Raw genomic sequence first — 22,332 nt, 5'->3', positions numbered from 1 at the left:
CAGTATACTTGTAAATGTAATTACCGTAATAGGAAGTGGGGAACGCCAGTGCTGTCAATGTAGGATTTTTTTAAATCGTGACAATGTGAAAATGCACTACAAAAAATATGCACCTCAAGAAAGAAAATACTATAAAGAAGAAAGCGTCCATAAAACTTTTCATCGAGCAAAATTTACATTTTTGATTTAGGAGATTTTCTTACTTATGTTAAAGTTCATTTTTTTGGAATGAGAAAAATACACTTGCAGAAAATCGGTGCAATTGCCTATACTAAATTCAAAAACATCTCGACAAAGAAATATCATGCACAGACTGCTAAAATTATTTGCCTCTTATCTGGGTTAGCCTCACTGATTTCTCAAACCCATCTCTGAGTAAACATTAGTAAAATATCTATCTTTGAAACAATCCCCCTTACGTGTCACTCCAACATGACCTACACTATTTTTTAGAATTGATTTTTTGAGTGAGACATGATGTTTTAAAGTGTCCCAAAATATTTCTTACTCAATACTTTGTTTTAGGTTTCACCCGTTGGCAAGAAGTAAAGCGGAGGTGTGCGTATAGCCATGCAGAAAGACACCTGCTGCAGGTGAAAGAGGCGAGAGGGGAAATATGTGTGTGGTATTTGCTCTCGAGGCGTTGCCCTCCCTCCTTATTGCAGGCTGACAGAGGGGCAGGTCTCTGTCAGCTTAAACAGGTGGCCAGAAACAGGGAGCGGCTGGGCAGCCTTTCTTCCCTTTCAGCGCGCTCACACTTCAGGTTCTGCCAGTTCGAGTCTGTCTGTCCTGACGGTGGGCTCTGGGCAGGAGGTTGCTCACTTCTCCTCTCGCGCTCCTGCCGCTGACTCTATTGGAGAGGACCTCTCAGTCGCTGAGAAAGATGCCTCACCGCTTCCAGGACCCCAACCTGAAGGAGACCCCCCTGCCGGAGAACTCCAAGCCGACCCACTCCTCTGGCAAGACCTTCGAGCAGCTGAGGCAAGAGTGCCAGAAGAAGGGGGTGCTGTTTGAGGACTCTGACTTCCCGGCCAATGGGTCGTCTCTCTTCTACAGCGAGAAGCCCTCCATCCCCTTTGTGTGGAAGCGGCCTGGGGTGAGTGAGCGCTGGGCCCTCCTGGTGCCGGCGTGGCCTTATGCAGTTGGTCAAGATCAGTCCAGGGGCATACCTGTGGGTCCGCATCCCCTTAAGTGCGGGAGCCGTGGGGGCTGGGGCTCTTGCTCCTGTGAGGGTCCCTCAGCCACCTGCCACTTTCCACCCTAAAGTCTACCTGGGTGTGTGAGGTCCCCACTTATGTACTTCTATGGGGGCCCTTACGACCGTGGCTCAGTCTGGCCATCTGTCCCCTAATATCTTACCTTACCTCACTCTGAGGAACTGCTGAACCACAAGTAATAAATAGCAGGTGCCTTTCGACCAAAACCGTACATCTAAGAAAGATGATTTAGAATTGGAGAGAACACAGCGAGTATTTGTTAAATTGCTCCGGTACTCGTTCCTTCTGCAGTGGTGTTGGGCTACCAAAACCACTGTGCTGATTTTGGGAAGTCTCTCCCAAGCTCCTTTGCTGGTCTTTTTTTTTCCTGAAAATAACAGAATGAGGTCATGGTCTGTCATTGACAATTTGAAACAGACGGGGGGGGCAGATTTATGACGACTGGCGCATCCCTGCATATCAGCAGGGATGCGCCAGTTATTGTGCGCCACAGCTCCGCCACCATGGATGCGCCGCATTTACAATGCGGCGCACCATGGGGCAAAAACGGCACAGATGCGTGACGCATCTGTGCCGTAAAAGTGGCGCATTGCTCGAGTTGCGTCGCAAGCGCGACGCAGCTCCAGCAATGCTCTGGGGGGCCCTATGGTTACAATGCTGCGTCAATCCTTACGCCTGCTTCAAGCAGGCGCAGGGTTTTGACGCAGCATGGGCTCAAAAGTGACTGAGTGAAATCTTGTAGATTTCACTCAGCCACTTTTAGGAGGCGTTCCTGCGCCGGAACGCCCCCCCCTGTGCAGGTACGCCCACATGTGGCGCAAGCTTTACAACGTGACGCATCTCCCTAGATGCGTCACGTTGTAAATGGGGCGCAACATGGCGCAGGGTTTACGCCGCCGCTGCGTCACAAAAGTGACGCAACGGCGGCGTAAAAGTGGCGCAAGTCCGATATAAATCTGCCCCATAGTTTCTGGAAATGTGCAACTCTTTGCCATCCAGAGGAGTTTTAAATCATGGGTAAAATGGGCTCTGGCCCAGGGCCTAAGCCTTTCAAGGGGCCCCCAAATAGAGCCAGCTCTGTTCTGCTGTGAGTCTAGCCCTGGTGATCTTGAAGAATTCTTAAACAGATTGTTTTAAATACCGTTATTACCTTAATTTATTTTTATGTGGGTGATGCGTGAGTCTATTACAAACATTTTGCACAGAAATGTTGTTTGTTCCATACAACATCCATAAAAAACGAACGTTTCTTTTAGATCAAAACAGGACCTGACATATGAGAAATAGGAGAGTGTCACAAAGATTATTTGCAGCAATATTAGTGACCTGCTGCTGTGTTACAGTATTGAAAACACACATCACTATCCGTGAATATGAGATGTAAACACATTTATAATGTGGTCCATTGTGTCTGTCTATTGTCAGGGACCTGGCCATAAAAGAGATGACACTGGATCTTAAATTCAAAACTGTTCTGAACAGGGGCTTCCAAAATACGTTTGGCCCAGGGCTCCCAAAATCCTTAGGATGTCCCTGTTGCCATCTCCAGTGCTAAGTATCTGTTGATACCTGCATACCTCTTTTTCTGTGGAGCCCTTCTCTGTTTTTGTACAGATCCTTGCTTCTTCGCATGCTTGTAAGTCTTGGAACTATTTCAAACATTCTACTAATGGCCCTAAAATATTCTAGCTGTCTACGTCTGTTCTTGCCCACTCATCTACCCCCACAGCATACTAACTTCTCAAAATATAATAACCTAGGGATTGTGTTTACAGGAAAATCTAAAAAGTCCTTCTTTTATCAGAAGGTAATTTTGTTTACCTGTTTTCATTTGAATTTATTTCCTTTACATTAAGCTTTTTTTATTTGATTTGATACATTTTATGAGTGATAAGTAAATGTTTATGGCTGAACCCTAAGCAAACAATGGTGGTGGTACAGTATTACGCATGCTTCAGCACTCTGCTACCTTAGTTGTGGCTCCTTGCATCATAGACGTACCTTGAGTCCTCACTCATTGTACCTTGACCTGTCATTGTACCTTAAGATGGGGCTGAGACAGGGATGTCAACGAGTTAAGATGAATGCAAGATGGCGCCCTGCATCCCGGTCCGCTTCACCCCAGCACACTAACAGCCCTGCACTTTCCCTCATTGAACCGCACATCACAGAGAAAGGGAGGGGTTAAGATGGAGACGAGGGTAAAGTCCAACTCCAATTCCAGAGCTAGTGACTTATTTTCAATGCTTTCTGACTTTTTGAATGTGTAAATAAATGTGTCCCATATTTGTGGCCATTGTGGTATAAGGGGCCTATTCATTAAAAAGTAATGCAGCACAGCAAGTCACCTTGCTGCCTGCGCAGTGTTACAGGGTAAAGGAAGAAATGCACCATATTTATCACAATAGGGTGCATTCCTGCCTTTTCCCCAGCACTGGCACACAATGGGCTGCCTAACGCCAATGCTTGCAGCCTTGCACCATGGTGCAAGGGTGCATGCCCTGTATGCAGGATTGTTTGTGTGCAGGAAGGGGCACATTCCTGCACCAAAACGAATCCCTTGATGGATATTCCTCCGCATTACGACTCCCCTGGAAAGGAGTAGCATTTTGGCGCATTCACTGGTCTACCAGTAATGGTAAATCAAGAAATGCGTCAAAATCCATGGGAGTTGTTTGGTAACACCCATGCAACGCCTCCCTGGGGTAGAGTAATGCAACGCATTTGCACTGTGTTGTGTTATTCCTGATTTATCAAGCCACTGAGGGCCACGCAGTGGCTTGATTTCAGGGTTTGTGTTGCACATGCATCACGTTGAGTGGCGCAAACACGATGCAAACCTTTGATAAATATGCCCTAAATTTTGTTTCAGGTCTGGGAGGGGAAGATACGGTCATTTCGAGGCCACGTATATTTTTACGTGAGGTAGAAAAAAGGCATTTCGGTTCTTATCGGCTGTAAAATGTTCGCCAATCTCCATGTGTAAAACAAGACACACCCTGGAGGCGTGCTCACTTGTCAGTGACGTGTCAGTGTGTAAAGTCTCTGATTCATTCCTTAAATGATACCAGGATTGTGAATTTTGGATACATCCCAAGTACACCTTCCTTCATTCAATACGGCGCAGCAATCAGCAAATATTTAATAAGTGATTTACATGTGGGTGGTGTCAGTGTTGAAGTGACGAGGGTCATTTCCTGAGTGACAAGCAAGGCTCACCATTCTAGTACAACGAAGCAAGTGTAGCGCATAAGTAGGACGGAGTGCTGTCATTTTAAAAGTTCTAATTCGTATTTTGATACCATAACACCATACGCATTTTTAAATCTGTATTTGTGGTTCACCTTTTTAAATCACTTAAAACATGACTGTGTGAAAAGCAGGTGAGCTAGAATTCTTGTAGCTGAAAAAGTCTAGCTGGCAACCAGTCTCTAAAGCGTAGAAAGAAAAAAAAAGCAATACCGCCTGGGTTCAAAAACCTGGTTTGCCTCGCATATATTTGAGAGTATCCTTCAAGGCTTATTGTGCCCTTCATATTGTGAAAATATGCACTTTATCCAAGGCAACCGCCATTAATGCCCCGATTACTTACCGGTAATCTTCATTACACCGAGTATAGTCTTCCTCGCCACATGACTAACAAAGTGAGCTTCTTTGTTAGTCATGTGGCGAGGAAGACTAACGAGGAGGTAATGGATATTCCGACCAGATTTTTTTGCAAAAACTATGGATTTACCACACTTGTAGCGTAATCTACATCAGCTGCATGAATTCCAGATTCCGTGAATATGTTATTCTGATTTAAACGGATCAAAGGTTCATGCAAAAGACCACAAGCGGCGGCACACAGTGGCGGACCCCTTTGCACCCTTACCTTTCGTTTGGTGATTGCTGCATTCCGGTGTTAAACTGGTACTAATCACACAACACTTTAGCCTGAACTGTAAAAATTTGTGTTGAATTAATAGCAGCCAAACAGTACCTCAACAGAATATGCCGCACAATCATGGACGTCACTTCACCAAAATACCTGAGGTAGCGGAAGTGACTTCACATGCCCTTTGACCTTCACTTTCACTCACACATACACACGCTTACACATAAACACATACACACATTCACTCACACACACACACTCTGCCTATACATACACACACTCTCTTACATGAACACGCTCAAAAGTGCAAGCACGCACACAACATACATACATTTAAAAGCATTTTTTTTTTTTAACTTAACTCAGCCGCCAGGGAAAGTCATAATCCAGCTATTTAATGAAAGTAATAGCAAATAATGTAACATTATTCACTACTAGTAAAATAAAAGATTGACAAAACAAGTTGAGTGAAGCCTCACCGACGTCCATAAGTAGGAGCTGCTTCTGTTCCTGGCACTGAATTTGTCACTGTTGACGCTAGGGGGCGCAAAGGCAGTGCCAGGGGTCACAAGGGGCGTGCTAGGGGTCGCGGCTACAGCCCCTTCATGACGTTCATGCGCACAGCGTGCCTTTTCTTGCTGCATACTGTTAGTCAAAGCAGCCACATGCGTTGGTTCTTCATTGCTGCAGCCTGCAGGGTTTCAATGGCCCTCAGCACATCAAAAGACGGCGGCAGTGCAGGGCGCAGACACAATTAGTTCCTGTCGAATGAGATAACATGCTCCATGGGAAGCTGTTCCGCTGTCTTGTAGATACAAGCGGGGCACTGCCGCATAATGTCAGCAAGCCTGCCTTCCAGGGATTTTAGGGAAGTTCAGGAGCACAAAGTGGTGGGAGGAGCTCGTGAACCGTCAAAACAGCCACACCAGACAAGGATTAATGATTCCCTGAGGAAATGTACCGAGTAAAACAGCAGGCGTGCATAAACAGCGGCTGAAGGTACACGCGACTTGTTTCCTCAGTTTATTTTTATAGCTTGGTTTGTCTTCACATTCGTGAATGATGGTTTGTGTAGCACTAGATTAATGTCTGTTATAAAAGTTCACTTTAGTTTAGGCAAACGCCTATTCTTGAGCCTTTCCAAGAACATCAGTTAGCTGTAAGAGGGGTTGCAGCTGCCAGCCCTCGCTCGCACTGGCTCCTCGTGGTCTCAAGCAATGGAAATAGTAGTGGTGGTGGGGGGAGGGGGCGTAGAAAGAAACAGGGCCCTAGGAACCCTATTCACTTTCTGTCGTTTCTGCTCCTTGCTTTCACCCTGCACCTCGACAGCAAATAGGCGGCTGTTGCAAGGCTAAGGGTGAGACAAGTGTTCAACTTTTGTTGAAATTCGTGGTTAAAAGGCGTTCAATATTATTTTCCCTCAATGCTTACATTTGTAAAATATATATATATACTTGCAGGGGCCCTGGTTGTTCTTAGGACCTCGCTGCTGTCACCACCGAGTGCTGTCATTGCACACTACCAAATCTGCCTGGTCTTGATTCCTTACTATGTCTCTTTCTTCCTTCACATCCTGTCTATTAGTTTCAATCTTGCAGGTTCTTTTCGTGGCTGCCCTCTCCCTTTGTCACCCTTTTCTCCCTCTTGCCTTGGGCTAGCGCTGATGTTGAAACATAAGGGCATGAGTTTCGTCAGCACAAGCTCATGCCCTTTTTAGAACCTTATCTGGACTTCATCACGAAGCCCAAGGATAGATCACTTTTCATCCAGTTTAGGTTTGGGACCCTTCCCCTCCGCGACCGCACCAGTAAGTGGAATCCCCCGTACAAGACTCCCCCGGATTGTCCAACTTGCCCTGGCGCTGCTGAAAACATCTCCCACTTTTTTTTGCCTGTCCAGCTTATGCGCCACCAAGAACGAAATGGCTCAGGCCCGTTTGTCTGCAGCTAGGAACAAGGGATTATCTTGCCGCCCTCAGAATTCTTAAAACGACCACAAATACTACCATAGTCTGCGGGGTGGCCAAATTCTTAGGTTGGGCATGGCTGATCAGGCAGAGGCTAGTTAGCTCCAGTTAATTTCCCCTTTTATCTCCAAAGCTGCTAAGTTTAATACATTTTAAAATATTTATTGTATATAAGGCAATTAGATCCTTTTATGACATGTTTTTAAAATGTATTTTTTATGAAATTGTGTTTTATGTACTATTGTGCTTTTATGACATTACATGTCGAAATAAAGCTTTGATTGAAACATAAGCTCAAGTCCCAAAAAAGTGTCCACCACCTTCATCTATCTGCAAAAATTAGAGACTGGTTCCCCTGCCACTGGTACTGTGTTGAACAGGCACCTATGGGTATTGCTTAGCATTGTGCCCGCCCTCTGATGCCATGCACAAATTAACACAAATAACAAATACTAATATATATTTATAGTTTTCAGGACGGCAATGACAAGATTGCTGTTCCACCTCTCTGACCAACACCATCCATCGTCACCACACCAAAGGGACTCCTGAGTCAGGCCATACCCCACCAATGAGCTTGGTGGCACCTCTTGAGCAAAATGATGCGTTCTGAAGGCAAAATTAACACAACAAATGGGGTATAGGGACTGGGCAACATTATTTGACTGACAATACTTGCCTGCTCACATCCCATCATTCCTAATTGCACTCACAGTAGTAGGCCTCGGAGACTGAATGCCCCGACTGAGCCGCCTCTATTTATTATTTTCTTAAGCATTTGATGCAGAAGACCCAAATCTTGGATACTTGGTGCTCACCAATGCCGAATTATGCTGGCCCGTTCAAAGTCGCTTTTCACACCCAGCTCGTGCTCTCATCTTCAGGATCTGTGTCTTGCTCATGGAAGACCATATAGCGTTCAGGATCCTTTAGGATCCTCGAATCGTGACTGCAAATCAGATCACACGCTCATCACAGACTTGGCGTGGTCTGGCAGGTTACACTTTACTGTGTACCCCACCACTGGCGTAGCTAGGGTGGGGCGGTCCGCCCCAGGCGGCACTATTTTGGGGGAGGACAAAGGCATTCAGATAAGGCTCGGCTTGCTTTCGTGGACATTCGGGGACGAGCGGAGAAGGAATAGGACTCGGGCAATCAGTGGCATAGCTGGGGGGGCGGTGGGGGCGGTCCGCCCCAGGTGGCACTATTTTGGGGGAGGACAAAGGCATTCAGATAAGGCTCGGCTTGCTTTCGTGGACGTTTGGGGACGGGCGGAGAAGGAATAGGACTCGGGCAATCAGTGTCATAGCTGGGGGGGGGGGGGGGGGGGCGTTCCGCCCCAGGCGGCACTCTTTTGGGGTCGGACAAAGGCATTCAGATAAGGCTTGGCTTGCATTCGTGGACGTTCGGGGACAGGCAGAGAAGGAATAGGACTAGGGCAATGTCCTTTTTTTTTTTTGTGCTGGCAGCTGTCCCTCCCTCTCTTCCTATTATTCCCTCTCTTTCTGTCTTGCTCCTCACTTACTGAAAACCGTGACTTGAAGAAACGGTTCACAAACTCTCTTTCCTTCTTTCATTTAGTTGCTTCCCTGTGAAATGGATCCAAAAAAGAAAAACACTCTTGCGAGAAATGCCCTTTTTCTGACATTTTTCTATTCCAAAGTGCACCGTGATGGAGAGAAATAGAAGGTTTTAAATATGAAAAATAAATACTTAACTAAATAAAGCAAGACAGAGGGGTTGCAAAGTGGCCAGATTGTTTTTATTTACATCCAAATACATCAGCATCACTTTACAGAGTTTTCCAGTGAAGCGCTACTTTTTCTCGTCTTTCTTTGAACAGCGTTGTTGTTCCCAGGTGGGAACGTGTACCATGCCTGGAGGTACTGCAATACCTGGTTGATGGGTGGATTGGAAAACAAAATGTGTACCATGGCTCTGTGTTTATGGATGTGGTCTTTTTAAACCATACTGCTTACGTTTTGTAAGGATATAAGCAATGGACTTTGAAACGGTTCCCTTCAGGGCCCTCTAGTCATGTCCTTAACTTTTGAGGTAAAACCACTCGCTGATTTCTGAATAGTAAGTGAGAGATCGTTAAGGTAACCATGTTGTTTCTGCTTAAATTTCACATGCTTTACTTAATCTTGCATTCCCTATGAATGTTTGCTTTTACTTTTTTTTTAGGCAGCATATTACTCTTATCAAGTGCATAATTTGAATTGAGCCACATCCAAGTGTTTATAGGGGGCACAATTAGGTTATAGCTGAAGGCAGTGCGAGTTTCTCTCAGTGGGTAAGTATGGTGTTCAGTGGGGGAGAGGATGTGGCACTATGGCCAGAGCTGTCGAATTTGGAACTGGGAAACCGGGGTCAGCCATCATGACCAGTCCACCAGACCACTGTACTGAGGGAGCATATTCCCATGCCAGTCCTTACAAGGCCCCACTAGACCGTAGAAGGCTTGATGTCTTAGCACAAGCAGGTGTACCCCAGTGGTGTCAATTGTGGGTTAACCTTGAAGGCCTGTCCACCACAATCCATACTGAAGTTCATCTCCAGTCTTGGGGGCAGGCCTATGAAGCAGCACACCCTAGAGCAACAGTGATCCAGTCGCTGTGACTCTGTCACTGAGGTCACATGAACCTTGAGCAGGTTAGGGCGATGAGAACGGTGTGACCGCACTGGGTACCTATTTCGGGTGGGTGCGTAGTGTTTTGCAAGTATACTATGGTTTGAAAAAAACTTGATGCCTCCTTCCTGGCCTCCAGCAATTTTCAGAAACAATAAAAATGTCATGATAACTTTGGTGATTAATGTTCTTCCTCGAGAGAGATTGGAGTTTTGTCTAGTGGTAGGGTTGACTCCTGGAAAGGTAGCACAGAGGGTTAATGTGCCTGCTGCAAAGAACATGTACCATGCAGATCACAAAGTGCACTGCTTTAATGGGGGGACCATGATGAATGGTCATTTAATGTCAGCTGTTGATGATGGATCCCTGAACAGTGTCATGTATGTGCATGTTTGCATTGTGCTGAGGGGATTACCAGGTAATTATTCACGCAGCTCTTTGATGGATGTCACATGCGGTTTTTCTGAATCCCCAGATAGATCATGCAGTCTGTGTGTTCTCTTTTGTACTGCCAGTCACCGGTGTATTCAACTGTGTAGCCTTGGACCGTGTCATGTATGTGCATGTAACTTGCATGATCGAGATAACTATTAGCGGCGATACTAAGTGTCTCTCGGACCTCTTTGTGTTCGCCGTCCTTTTTCCCCAGCAACCCCCCCTCCCCAGGGGCGGCAATCTGAGAGATAGCCCTGGGTGCCACAAACTCTAGCTACGCCTCTGTACCCCGCACACTTTCCTCTACGTATATGTAACTTTTGGGATCATATAAGCAAACTCCAAGAAGCTTTTCCCCGATACACACACAGTATTAACAAGTGCAGTTGGAACATGTTGCTAATGAAAAGGCGAAATTGGCATTTGTCTCCAATACTGACAGAATAAAACAAAATTCCTCTTTCGAGTTGTCACCTGTGAAAATAACTGCTACCCATTGCTGTGGCTACTTCAGTCCAGACACTGTGGTGTACTGTTTTCCCTTCCTTCCAAACCTTCACATTTAACAATTGCTCTGAATTCTGTGGTTCTTCTGGCGTGAAGCATCTGTTTTAGCGTGGGGAACGATTCTATCACATTCCCTATATAAATTACATTTGGGAGATATTATATTTCAGCAAGTAATACAACATATTCCAAAATTGGCCTAATTTTGTAGAGTGGCATACATAGGTTTTTGCATTACACACTGTGCATGGCACACACTTTATTGTATTCTTTCCCAAAAGGTTTGCCACTCTAGAAATAATCTTATTATAGTTGAATAGTTGGATCAGGTACTATGAAGCACAACTAGCAATTTTAAGGAGAATTTACCTAAAAATATGTGCAGATGTTCACCACGGCACTGTGGTGGATGAAGTGTGAGAAGACGTGAATCTCTTGCTCACTGCGCCTACAGGTACAAATTTGAGAGCTATCGGATGCTAATTAGACAGATGCTCCTCGTGGACTATCCCATGCAGAGCAGGCAGGGTTTAATAGGTTGGGTAGGCTGGTCATTTTGGGACAAAAGAGGTAATGTAGAGTTTGGTAGAGTGGGTGAACCACCTTAAATAAGCAGGTAGTTCACCTGCCACATCAAACCTGTGGTACCCTCTCCTCATTTTGAGCTGGGGAGCCACATGGTTTCCATAAGCAATACCTCAGTTGTCTTTCTCATTTGGGTAATTGTTTTTAAAAATAAAAAACAAATGCAGCTTGCACTTAGTAATGGCGCATGCTGTGGTGGCTAATATACTTTGGTAGCAAAGATCTCTGCTAGGTAGGTGGGGATCTGTAAATGTGGAGGGTGGTCCTCCGCCAGGGGAGTGGAGGCTAAATACCTAGCAGGCAGGTAGCCCCCAATGGTCTAAATTACCTCTATTATCAGACCTGTTTGTGTTTGTTTGACCCCCCCTCTTTAAGGCCACTGGTTGGTTAAAAAATTATACAATGTTACTCCGAGGGCTCTAAAGTTTCACAGTCCCACTAGTTAGGCCTTGGCGCAAACATTTTCACTCCCAGGGGCGTAACACAGGCCCCCGCAGCCTCCGCAGTGCGGGGGGGGCCCCAAGCTCCAGGGGTCCCCTCAGCACAGCACTCTGGGCGGAGAGCTCCTGATTCAGCCTGGATGGGGCCCCTCCACGTGTCTTGCAGGGAGGCCCCCTTGAGTTTCGTTACGCCAGTGTTCACTCCGTCTAAATAAGGACCATCCCACCTGATCTCTCCAAGCACTTGTTCCCTTCTCTGTCTAAGCTGTCAGAACTTGCAAGCAGCATTTAGTGCACTGATGGTGGTGCCCGCAACCAACATGTGAAGGACATGACAACATGAGCCACTGAGGACCTCGGTGCAATCCTGGCTAAGCACTGCGTGCGATTCTCAGGTTATTGACTTTAGATTCTGAGAGGCTATCAGCAAGGTCTACCCAAAGTCATACCTGCACTAGCCTCTTTGACGCATGGTGCACAGGAGAGCTTAGAAAAGGCAAAGAACCCGACTCTTCCAAAAGCTCTTTAATTGGGCAGTTTAGTGCAACATCTCTTTGAATAAAACCTTCTACTTCCACTGCTTCTAGCTCCTTGCAGGGTTAAGTGCCATAGAAATTCCCGAAAATACAAGACTCCTTTTTGGAGACTCCTCTCAGTCAATTAGCACACTGTTTTTCAAAGGCTACCAACAGAGAGATCTAATGCCTTGAATTACGGCTTGGTGATAATAACGGAAATGTATGGAATGGAAGTCTCTTTACATTTTGCTGCCTTTCTGTATTTAAATGTGTACAAATAATATTAATAACACTTTAATAATAGTGCTTAAAGACGCACTTTTGCCCTTTTCATGCACCTCTGCCGTTTCGTAATTCTCTAAATAACAGCCGCTACATTTACCTAATTTAATAGTACTCAATTTACCGTCGTTAGAAGGATGGAAGGCTGTGTTGCCCCTGCTATTATTGAAAATATTACAGCAGGTATCAGCAGGCAATGTTTCAGTCACGGAGTAATTCTGCTAACATCAGCATTGCTCCACATTGTAATTCTACATGCGGAAATCATCCTCATACCAGGTTATTCAAAAGTATTCACAAATACACCATAAAAACACCACCGCCCAAAAGCGGGAGGCATTCATTTGTAACCCTCCTAAGAAGGGCACCGTTCACAAAGCTGATCATGCTGATATCAACACGGATGCTGCTCTACATGATCTGCGGAGAGGCAGTTACATTCATTTTTTTTTTTTTTTTTTTTTTGTAAAATATATTTATTGATTAACCTTGTACAATACTTCCAGAATACATCAATCAGGACCTTCCGCATACATAGCAGTACTCTAAGATACAATACTCCTTGTACACTCAAGCCTTTTCGTGGTCTATGGAATATAGCCATTGTCGTCCTAACACATTGTAACAGCTTGCAACATACCACCCACTAACTGTACCATCGTCTTTTCATAGCAAAGCGGCACATAACCATGCTTATATCAGTAAGTCCACTCGGAAGTTCCATTTCGCAAGCAAAGAAAAGTACGCAGTATCCTAAAACCTACCCCTTGTTAACTTCTAAGAGGCAGTTACATTCATGGGTTGGAATGAATAAAAGGGGCAGCCCAATGACCATGGGACCAGGGCAAGGCAATCAATAAAGAAAAACAGTGGTACCTTACAGGGAAATGTAAGCCTCAACTTCCTCAGCAACCATGGACAACCATAATTAGATTGGCTTGAAAAAGAATTAATCCGGATTTATTCAATCCAATAAATGACATCAAGAAGAAAAACATCTTGGCGAACACATTATATCACAATAAGGTGCTCCAAAACGAATGCGGCACAGTGAAAGGGAAATGGGTGAACTTAAGTGCACAAGTGGTATATACAAAACATATGAACAAGACTCGTGACTGATACGGATGCAAACTTCATCAACATGTATCAAGTATAATGTTCCGCATCATAATTTAAAACCATGTCAAATGGTATGTTTGTCGACGTTTCGACCCTATTAAATTACTTATATGTGGGTCATCATCAGGACCAACAGGATTTTTGGTAGCACCAATACGTTGTGGTAACCTCTGAAGCGCGATATGTTCCTTGAAAAACCCTTAATGCAGTAGTATGAATATTTGACTCCACGGCCCAGCAGTTATGGTGAATTATTTGAAACTGGCTGCATCTGAACTAAAGCTTGCAAACACTGATCGCTTCAGGGTGGCAGTTGAAGCAAGTTCACCTGTATCTTTGTTTGATCCTTAAGCATAGCTCATTGCAGAGTTTACTGGCGCATAATTCACCATAACTCCTGGGTGGTGAAGTGAAATATTCATACTATTGCATTCAGAGCTTTTCTAGGAACCTATGCAGGTTTGAATAACCTTCTCTTAAGAGTCCATTCATTGCAGCAAATATTCTATCTGCCATTCGTGTTTCTTCATGTGCTTTTTTGCCTTTGAAAAACGAATCAGATGGGAGTGAACACTGCCCTAGGGTGGCGATATCCGGCACAACCGGCTTTTACGCCACGGGGCTCGGAATGCTGTGGGGCCTCACTGCGGTGCTGCGTCATTCTTTAATCCGGAATTTCTTTACAACAGCCTCTCCGCTGCAAACAGGTTTAGCTGTCAGTTCGGAAAGCGTGGATTTACCATGTATTGTCTGTCTAAGTGACTCACGTCGTCTCTCATTCTCCCTTATTCTGGCTCATCTTGAAAAAAAATTATGATTCTTTGGTACCATCTACTGTCAAAATGCCAACGACGTATAGGCAATAATAGAGAACGAGGAAATATTCCAAAAATGTAGGGTGTCGCACAGAACCCCGGAGCTTAATTTCTCCGCAGCAATAAATCATGTATGTGGAATTAGCACATTGGGACATCTTCACAGAGACATTTTGCAGTACATAAAATACTTCTCCTGCAGCATTCTATTCTCTACTCGTACTTGTACTTGCCGTTGTTACCAGGCCCTCAAAATGGGAGATATTCCTGGACTGTGGTATACTTTCATCCCTTACTTCCAAACTTCCACATTCAACAATTGCTCAGAATTCTGGGGTTGTTCAGGTATGCAGCATCTATTTTAGCAGAGCGAGTGAGTTCGTAAACAAATTACATTTTGGGAGATATTACATTTCGGCAAATAAAAAATATTCTAAAAGTGGCAGCATTTTGTTGACATACATAGATAGATAGATAGATTCTTGCATTACGCACTATTCATGGCACACGATTTATTTTATTCTTTCCCAAAAGGCTTGCCATTCCAGAAATAATCTTATCAAAGTTTGCGCATAATAAGATTTATTTCATTCATTCAAGAGTTGGATCAGGTGCTATGAAAGCATAAATCACAATTTTAAGGAACAGTGGCCTAAAAAATATATACAGATGTTCACCGCGGCACTGCGGCGGGTGAAGTGGGAGAAGTCGTAGTTCTGTTGTTCACTGTACCTACAGGTACAAACTTCAGAGCGCTTGGATGCTAATTAGATAGATGCTCCTCTTGGACTACCCCATGCAGAGCAGACAGAGGTTTATGGTTTATGTAGGCTGGTCTATGTACATTTAGTACAAATTGAAAAGGCTGAGTATTCTTTACACTTTTGCTAATAGGGGAGCTTTCGGGGGGCAATTCACAGAGTATTATAAGAGTGACAAAGCACTGTTAAGCATCCCACGTATCAGGAAGACCCTCTTAGGTGGCAGGTCCTTTTCCTTTCTGTCCCTGGTATATTAGAATAAGCTCCCGTAATATATTAGGACCTGTAGGGGCCATTTTTGCTTCAGGAAACTACTGAAGACAGCTTTGTTCTGATTTGGTCGTGCTATGCTGCTTAGCTGCCTGGTCACCTCGAGATACCCCTCGGGCGATTCAAGCGCATAATAAATGGCTTTAACATTAACTTACATGAGACATGCATTTGATACGCTGAGTTGGGAGTATATGCTAGAGGCATTAAGATCATATGGTATACCATTCAGCTGTGTGCAGCGGGAAACAATCAATACCCTGCTGCACACGGCTTGCGGCAGCAGCTTGTGTCCATCGCCACTAGGATGGCCAACTCCCTATGTACACCAAGAAGATGGCCACAGGCCGACCTCAGGCCAGACCCTGCACTAAGCCGTCCGCTGTGTATGCTCTTTGGCTGTTCGCAGCAGGGTGATTGCCTATGGCCAGGCCCTGTGCCAAACCCTGCTGTGTGCATTCAGCCCTATCGCACGTTCTCTGGTCTGTGTGCAGCAGGGGTTATCTTCAGGACTTTGCCTTTGGCCAGGCACTGCAATCAACCCAGCTATTCCAAGGAAGACCAACAACCCACTGCAAACTACTTCTGGCAGGCTTTTGCCACAAGTTCTAGTTAGCTTCGTAAATTATAACTGGTGAATTTCATTTTTTTTTTTTTAGATTAAAATGTTGAGTTTTTACGGATATTTTTACATAACTCTAACTTTACTTTAACCTTCACTGAAAAAAAGCGAATTTCTATGTTTTTTTTAACGTAAAGTAAGATATTATTACCATACCCAAACCCTGAGTCCTGTAATGGCCACTTCAACGTTTCTTTATGTTGCGGCCAGCCAATCAGAGCGCTCGCTCCAAAAAAACCCACTCAGCTAATCAGAAGCCTTGAATTTTTGAATTTCAGCCCAACTGTCAATATATCTATACATTTTTAATGTCAATTTCTGCACAAATACTGAACGGATTTACACCAAAAAGCAGGGTTACTGGTTAAATATCTAGCTCTTGTCAAATTTGGTGTAAATTGAGATTCTCCGATTACCATGACTAGAGAATCTGGATTTCATTAAAGACACAGTGCTGACATTATGCAGATCTTTTAATGCAGTCTCTAAGCAGCCGCATACATCACAATACAAAGGTTCCATAAAAGAACATTGAAGGAACATACATGCCATGAGCTGACAGCAATCTGCCTCTTTTAAATGACAATGAGAAAATAAGTAAGTTCAGAGATATAATAAACATCTGCGAATCCGGTTTGAAGACTTTAAAGCTTCTAAGGATCCAAGTGGAGGCTTGAAGAAGGAAGTAAACCAAAGCGACGAGCGGTTATGATGAAGGGTTACCTGAAAGAGAGAGATCAGTAAATGTCTCCAGAAGAAGTTAAAAATATAACACCTAGATAAGTAATGAAATAAAGAGTTATTGTTACAAATGATCAAACAGGTATCAGCATAAGCAAAAAAAGCATTGTTGACGAAAAATCACCAAACACTAGGGAATGGGATGGGTGGGATATTGTCAGCCTCCGTGTCTTTAATGAAATCCAGATTCTCTAGTCATGGTAATAGGAGAATCGCAATTTCATTACAAGAACGGAGGCTACATTATGCACGTTGGTAGCTTTGTAACACTACATTAGACATATGTTCGATAGGCTTGCAGTAGTGCCGAGCAAAGGTGCTAGCGTTCGACCAGTCGGCAGCTTTAAGAATGTCATCCAACTTACCTCCAGACCATAGAGATTTACTGGCCATAGCACCTCTAACAGAAGGAGCTTGAAATTTTCTTTAAATCAATACCAGCTAAGTTCATGACAGTTTTAACCCATCTAGCAATGGAAGTTGAGGTTATAGCTTTATGAGGTTTAACGAAGGAAATGAGAAGTTGTTTCTCATCTGCAGGACGTAGAGTAGACATTCTCAGATTGTATGCACGCATGCACTCAACCACACAGAGTTTTGGGCAAGGGTCGAAACGGGGATAGAAGATTGAATCAGACATGGTTTTGGTTCTTCTGTAAATTTCGAATTTGACCCCAAAGATGTTATATGATCTGTTAGAGATCACCAGGGCTTTGACGTAGAGACCCTACGACAGGAGAGGGCACAAAGCAGAGTTGCAAGCTTGATGGAGAGGAATTTTCTCTTAAGAAGAGTTATCTGGCCAGGAGTTGAAAAGGTCCAGGATTAAGTTTAAATCCCAGAGGGTTTCGTATTTGGGGTTTGGAGGTCTTTTTAGTCGAATGCTTTTCATTACTCTGCAAACAATGGCATTTTTACCTACCGTTTTCCCGTTGACGAGTATATGGCCAGCAGAGATGGCCGAACTATAGCAATTGATAGACCTATACCTTAAACCCTTATCAAATTGTTCGACCAGAAAGTTCACTATGTCAACGATAGGTGCCTGTAGGGAATCCAAGTTCCTTTCCAGGCACCAACGAACCCAGCATCTCCAAATGTTGTTATACCTGTAGTGAGTGCATGGGGCCCAAGACTCTCTGAGGAGAGATGCAGCTGATGACGAAAGTCCTGACACTTCATTGGATCTCCTGACACTCTCCAAGCAAGAAGGTTCAAACTCCCTGTTTGGATTAGGGGGTGAAGATCTCCGTTTACGTCTGTAAGGCAATTCTCTTGTGAAGGGATTAGGAAGGGGGGTTGCATGCAAGTTCCAGAGTGGTGGGGAACCATGCCTGAGAGGGCCAGAATGGAGATATTAGGACAAGTGAGAATTGGTCTTGTCTCACTTTTCTGAAGAACCCTTTGGATCCAGGGTTGGAGAAATGCGTTCACTGCTTGTGCACCGGGGTCGTGCATCCAGCTGAAATATTTTTTGAGTTGGGACGTTAGACTGCTCGCAAAAAGGTCTATCTCTAGTGGGCCCCAGATCTTGTTCAGGGTTCTGAAAATGAAAACATTGAGTTTCCAATCGCTGTGATCTAAAAGGAATCTTGAATTCCAATCGGCAGAGATGTTCGATCTCCCGGGAAGGTGTTCTGCTTTGAGCGCAATTTTGTGTTCCAGGCAGAACATCCAGAGTCTCCTGGCTAAATTGGAGAGATCGGCAGATTTGGTACCTCCTAGGTGATTGATGTAAGCAACCGCGGACATATTGTCCATCTTTAAGATGACTGACCTCCCTTCGAGAGAATGTTTGAAGCTCATTAGGGCATAAAGGCCAGCTATTAGCTCCAAATAATTTATGTGGTGAGAAGATTCTTCCTGGGACCAGATCCCGCCAGTGTTCTGATTGAGAAGGCAAGCACGCCAACCATGGAGGGACGCATCTGATTCCAAGATAAAATCTGGCTCTGAACCAAAGATTGCTTTGCCATTCCATGCCTCTAGGTAGTCTAGCCACCAGGTTAGTTCGAATTGGGCTTCCTGGTCCAGGGTAATCCGATCTTCGTACCAAAGACGAGATCTTAGGGCGCTTCCTTTTATCCTTTGTAGGTCCCGATAATTTAGAGGGCCCGGAAAAATCGCTTGAATAGAGGAGGAGAGAAGGCCGAGAAGTCTGGCTAGTTCCCTCAGGGGAAGGACTTGTTGTCTCAAGACGTGTCTTATCACCTTCTTGATCTTTGTAATTTTGTCAGAAGGGAGAAGAAGGAGGCACTTGGAGGTCCCACGGTGAAGCCGGGGAACTCTAGAGATTTGGAGGGAGTGAGGATAGATTTTTCTCTGTTTATGAAGAATTCTAGAGTCTCTAGGAGGTCCACTACGGTTTTGAGGTCCTGGAGAATTTGTGGAAGGTCCTGCGACATTATCAAAATGTCATTGAGATAAATGATAAGGCGGATACCTCTTTCTCTTAGGAAAGATGCAATTGTTCTCATGACCTTGGTAAAACACCAAGGGGCAGAAGAGAGCCCAAAGGGGAGGGCCTGGAATGGATAAAGATGATTTTGCCACATAAATTGGAGGAAAGGTTGGTGGATTTGGGCCATAGGAATGGTGAAATAGGCGTCCTTTAAATCCAATTTGACCAACCAGTCTCCTTCCAAAAGGAGGTCTCTTAGGAGGTGGATACCCTCCATCTTGAAATGTCTGTAGACTAGATATTTGTTGAGTTGTTTTAAATTTATTACGGGTGTCCAACCTTTCCCTTTTTTCTCCACGAGAAATAACGTACTTATAAATGTTAAAGTATCCAAGGGGACCTCTATTATTGCGCCTTTTTGGAGCATGGAAGATATTTCCTCTTCTACTATCTTTTGTTTGCCTTGAGAGAGCGGTATGTCTCTTGGGAATAAGGTTTATGTGGGTATTTGTACGAAATCTATCATAAAGCCCTTGACAGTGTTTAGGACCCATGGATCCTGAGTTATTAACTCCCAATTTTGGAAAACAATTTGAGTCTGCCTCCCACCTTTAAGGGAAAAGAAGGGGGAGGAGGGAAGGGAAGGACACTTACTTGGTGGATTGGAGCTGAATGAGCCACGAGATCGAAATCCTCTCGGGGTAGGGGTAGGGGTGTTAAAATTGCTAGTATCCACGTCCAAAGCCACGTGATCTTTGATAGGGCCTCTGGTTGAAGCGGCCGGAAGAAAGGCCCCTTCTTCCGTCCCGTCCAAAAAGGTTATTGTTAAAAACCTTTTTCATATTCTGCTGGGCCTTGTCTAGGGCTGTAAAGGTTGAGACATATTTGCCAAGCAACTTGATAAGGTCTTCGCCGAAAAAGAGGCCTTTAGGGTTATTAGATGGTTCTTTGTCGGCCATATCACTAAGCTTGGGATTGATTTTATAAAGAATTATTCTGCGCCTTTCGACATTAATGCTGGCATTGGTGTTGCCTAATCGAATTAGGGCTCTCTGACTCCAGCCTCGTATCAATTCAGTGTTGAGGGGTGTACCACGGATGTGGCTCTCCTCGGCTAAGTCCATAATTCTGGCAAGAGGACCCAGGACGTCAAGAACACGGTCTTGGCAGCCTTTTAGGGATTTCTCCATTCCTTTCCTGGGGTCCCGACCGAGCTTGAATAGAAATTTTATGAGCTCGGGGTCCAAGTTAGGGGGTTGACAGGTTTTATCTTCGATGGAAGGTCTGGATATTCCTTGTTTCCCTTTCGAGGAGGTTATGAAGCCATTTTTTAATAAACTTTGCGGCCACCATTCTGAGGATCTAGGATGTTTAAGGTTTAGTGGGGAGAACATTTCTTCCCCTAGGAGATCAATGATATTATCTTTCGAGGATGTAGGAAGTTCTTCCTCATTTTTATATAAATCATCCTCTTCATCCAAATCTAGGACGTACTCCTCAGGGACGTCCGATAAATCATTATCGTTAAAAGAGTCATCTCCCAAGTTATTTTGAGCACTACAAAATTTTGTGCCGCTAAGGGCATCCATAAAATGTGTGCCACTATGGGCACCCGCATTAGTTGTGCCGCTGAGGACACCCATGGAGTTCGAGGTGCGATGACCTCCAGAAAGTGTTGAGGTGCTAAGACCTCCCAGGTTTGAAGAGGTACTAGGACCTCCTAGTGTGCTCATAGGGGTATTATTATCTACATTTTTAAATGTTTTGGTTCTCTTACCCCTTATTTCAGATGTATCATCAATAATAATTTTGTTACTCTCGACCTCTTGAGAAGGGAACGGTCTCTTAAACGGGATGACCTGGTTTAAGGTTTCCGTCATACATGCTGTCATCTCCCTTTGTAACATTTTTCTAAAGGTTTCTTTGTCAATGTTGGGGGTAGTGGCGTTAGCGTCATCTGAATCATAGTCAGACATTTTGTCACTATGATATAAAAAACTGGAATAATTGGTGGAGAGAGGTAGTTGATATAATATATATATTAGAGAGAGAGAGAGACTGTTTAGATGCCCAATGGATATCTCTCCAAATACTCTTTTAATCTATTTTATTTATATGTAATTAATAACACAGTTCGCCTTTTTAAAAAAAAAATTATTGATAATGTAAGTTTTAAATTGGCCTTGAAAAGTAAAATGGGATTTGGCGGTGAACAGCTGATTTTGAAACCGGCTTGCAGCGAAGAGTTGATCATCAACTGACGATCGTGAGCCTGGTTGCCATGGGGATGCTCGTAAGCAATCTTCTGAGGCCCAGGATCAGCCGTGGTAGCAGAGGAAAGAACCATGGCAGCCTTAGCACGGGACACGCTTGCTGCCAAGGTAATTTTCTTTCATTTCTTTCACAATGCATTGTAAGCTTAAAATGATGCATCGCAAGCTTAAAACGGGTAGAGGAGGGAGTCGGAGGAGCTCCTCCGTGTGAAAAGGTAGCAGCGCGGGTTGAAGAGGCGCTTGAGGGGAAATAAAAAAGGGGGGTAAGGCGCACGTTTGAAGGGCGGCGAAAAAATAAGAAAAAAGGGGGGTACTTACTTAAAGGTGGCTGTGAAAATAAAACAAGGTTAATAGTCACAATGAACAATTCGAGAAAATGTTGAGGCGAACTGGGAAGGATATCTCCGTAAATTGGAGATCAGTAAGGAAAAGGGGGTTAAAGGGGAGGGTGGGGGTTAGCCCACATTAAGAGGAAGAACAGTAGATATTCAAATCTTTAGAAATAGAGACAAGCAAAGAAGGAGTTATTGATTACATTTAAATTAGTAGCGAAAAGAAGGAGTTACTTATCTGCTCAGAGCCGCATTTAAAAGAGGCAGATTGCTGTCAGTTTATGGCATTTATGTTCCTTCAATGTTCCTTTATGGAACTTTTGTATTGTGATGTATGCGGCTGCTTAGAGACTGCATTAAAAGATCTGCATAATGTAGCCTCCGTTCTTGTATTGAAATCCATTCAACCAGTTTGGCTGCAGCGCTGTCTAAAACTCTGTATAGAAATTGCATTGAGAAATCACATTTGGTGACACTCCCTTTTTCGCACTTCCACTTGACATATCACCACAAGACTTTCCAGGAAGGAGCTCAAG

The 22,332-nt window shown here is 44.3% G+C and overlaps 1 protein-coding gene across 1 annotated transcript in view; it reads left to right on the top strand.

Annotated features, from left to right (window-relative positions):
• Nucleotides 1-679: 679 nt before the first annotated feature.
• CAPN9 (calpain 9) overlaps nt 680-22,332 on the top strand; it is a 361,781-nt gene continuing 340,128 nt past the window's right edge. The window contains exon 1 of the mRNA XM_085612050.1: nt 680-1,096. Coding sequence (XP_085468176.1) covers nt 884-1,096 — 213 coding nt within the window. The 5' untranslated portion in view covers nt 680-883. The remainder of the gene's footprint in view (nt 1,097-22,332) is intronic.

This window comes from Triturus cristatus, chromosome 6 (assembly GCF_964204655.1).
Source record: "Triturus cristatus chromosome 6, aTriCri1.1, whole genome shotgun sequence".
NCBI lineage: Eukaryota > Metazoa > Chordata > Amphibia > Caudata > Salamandridae > Triturus > Triturus cristatus.
Note: the sequence above shows the minus strand (reverse complement) of the source record. Positions and strands in the feature narration are given on the sequence as shown.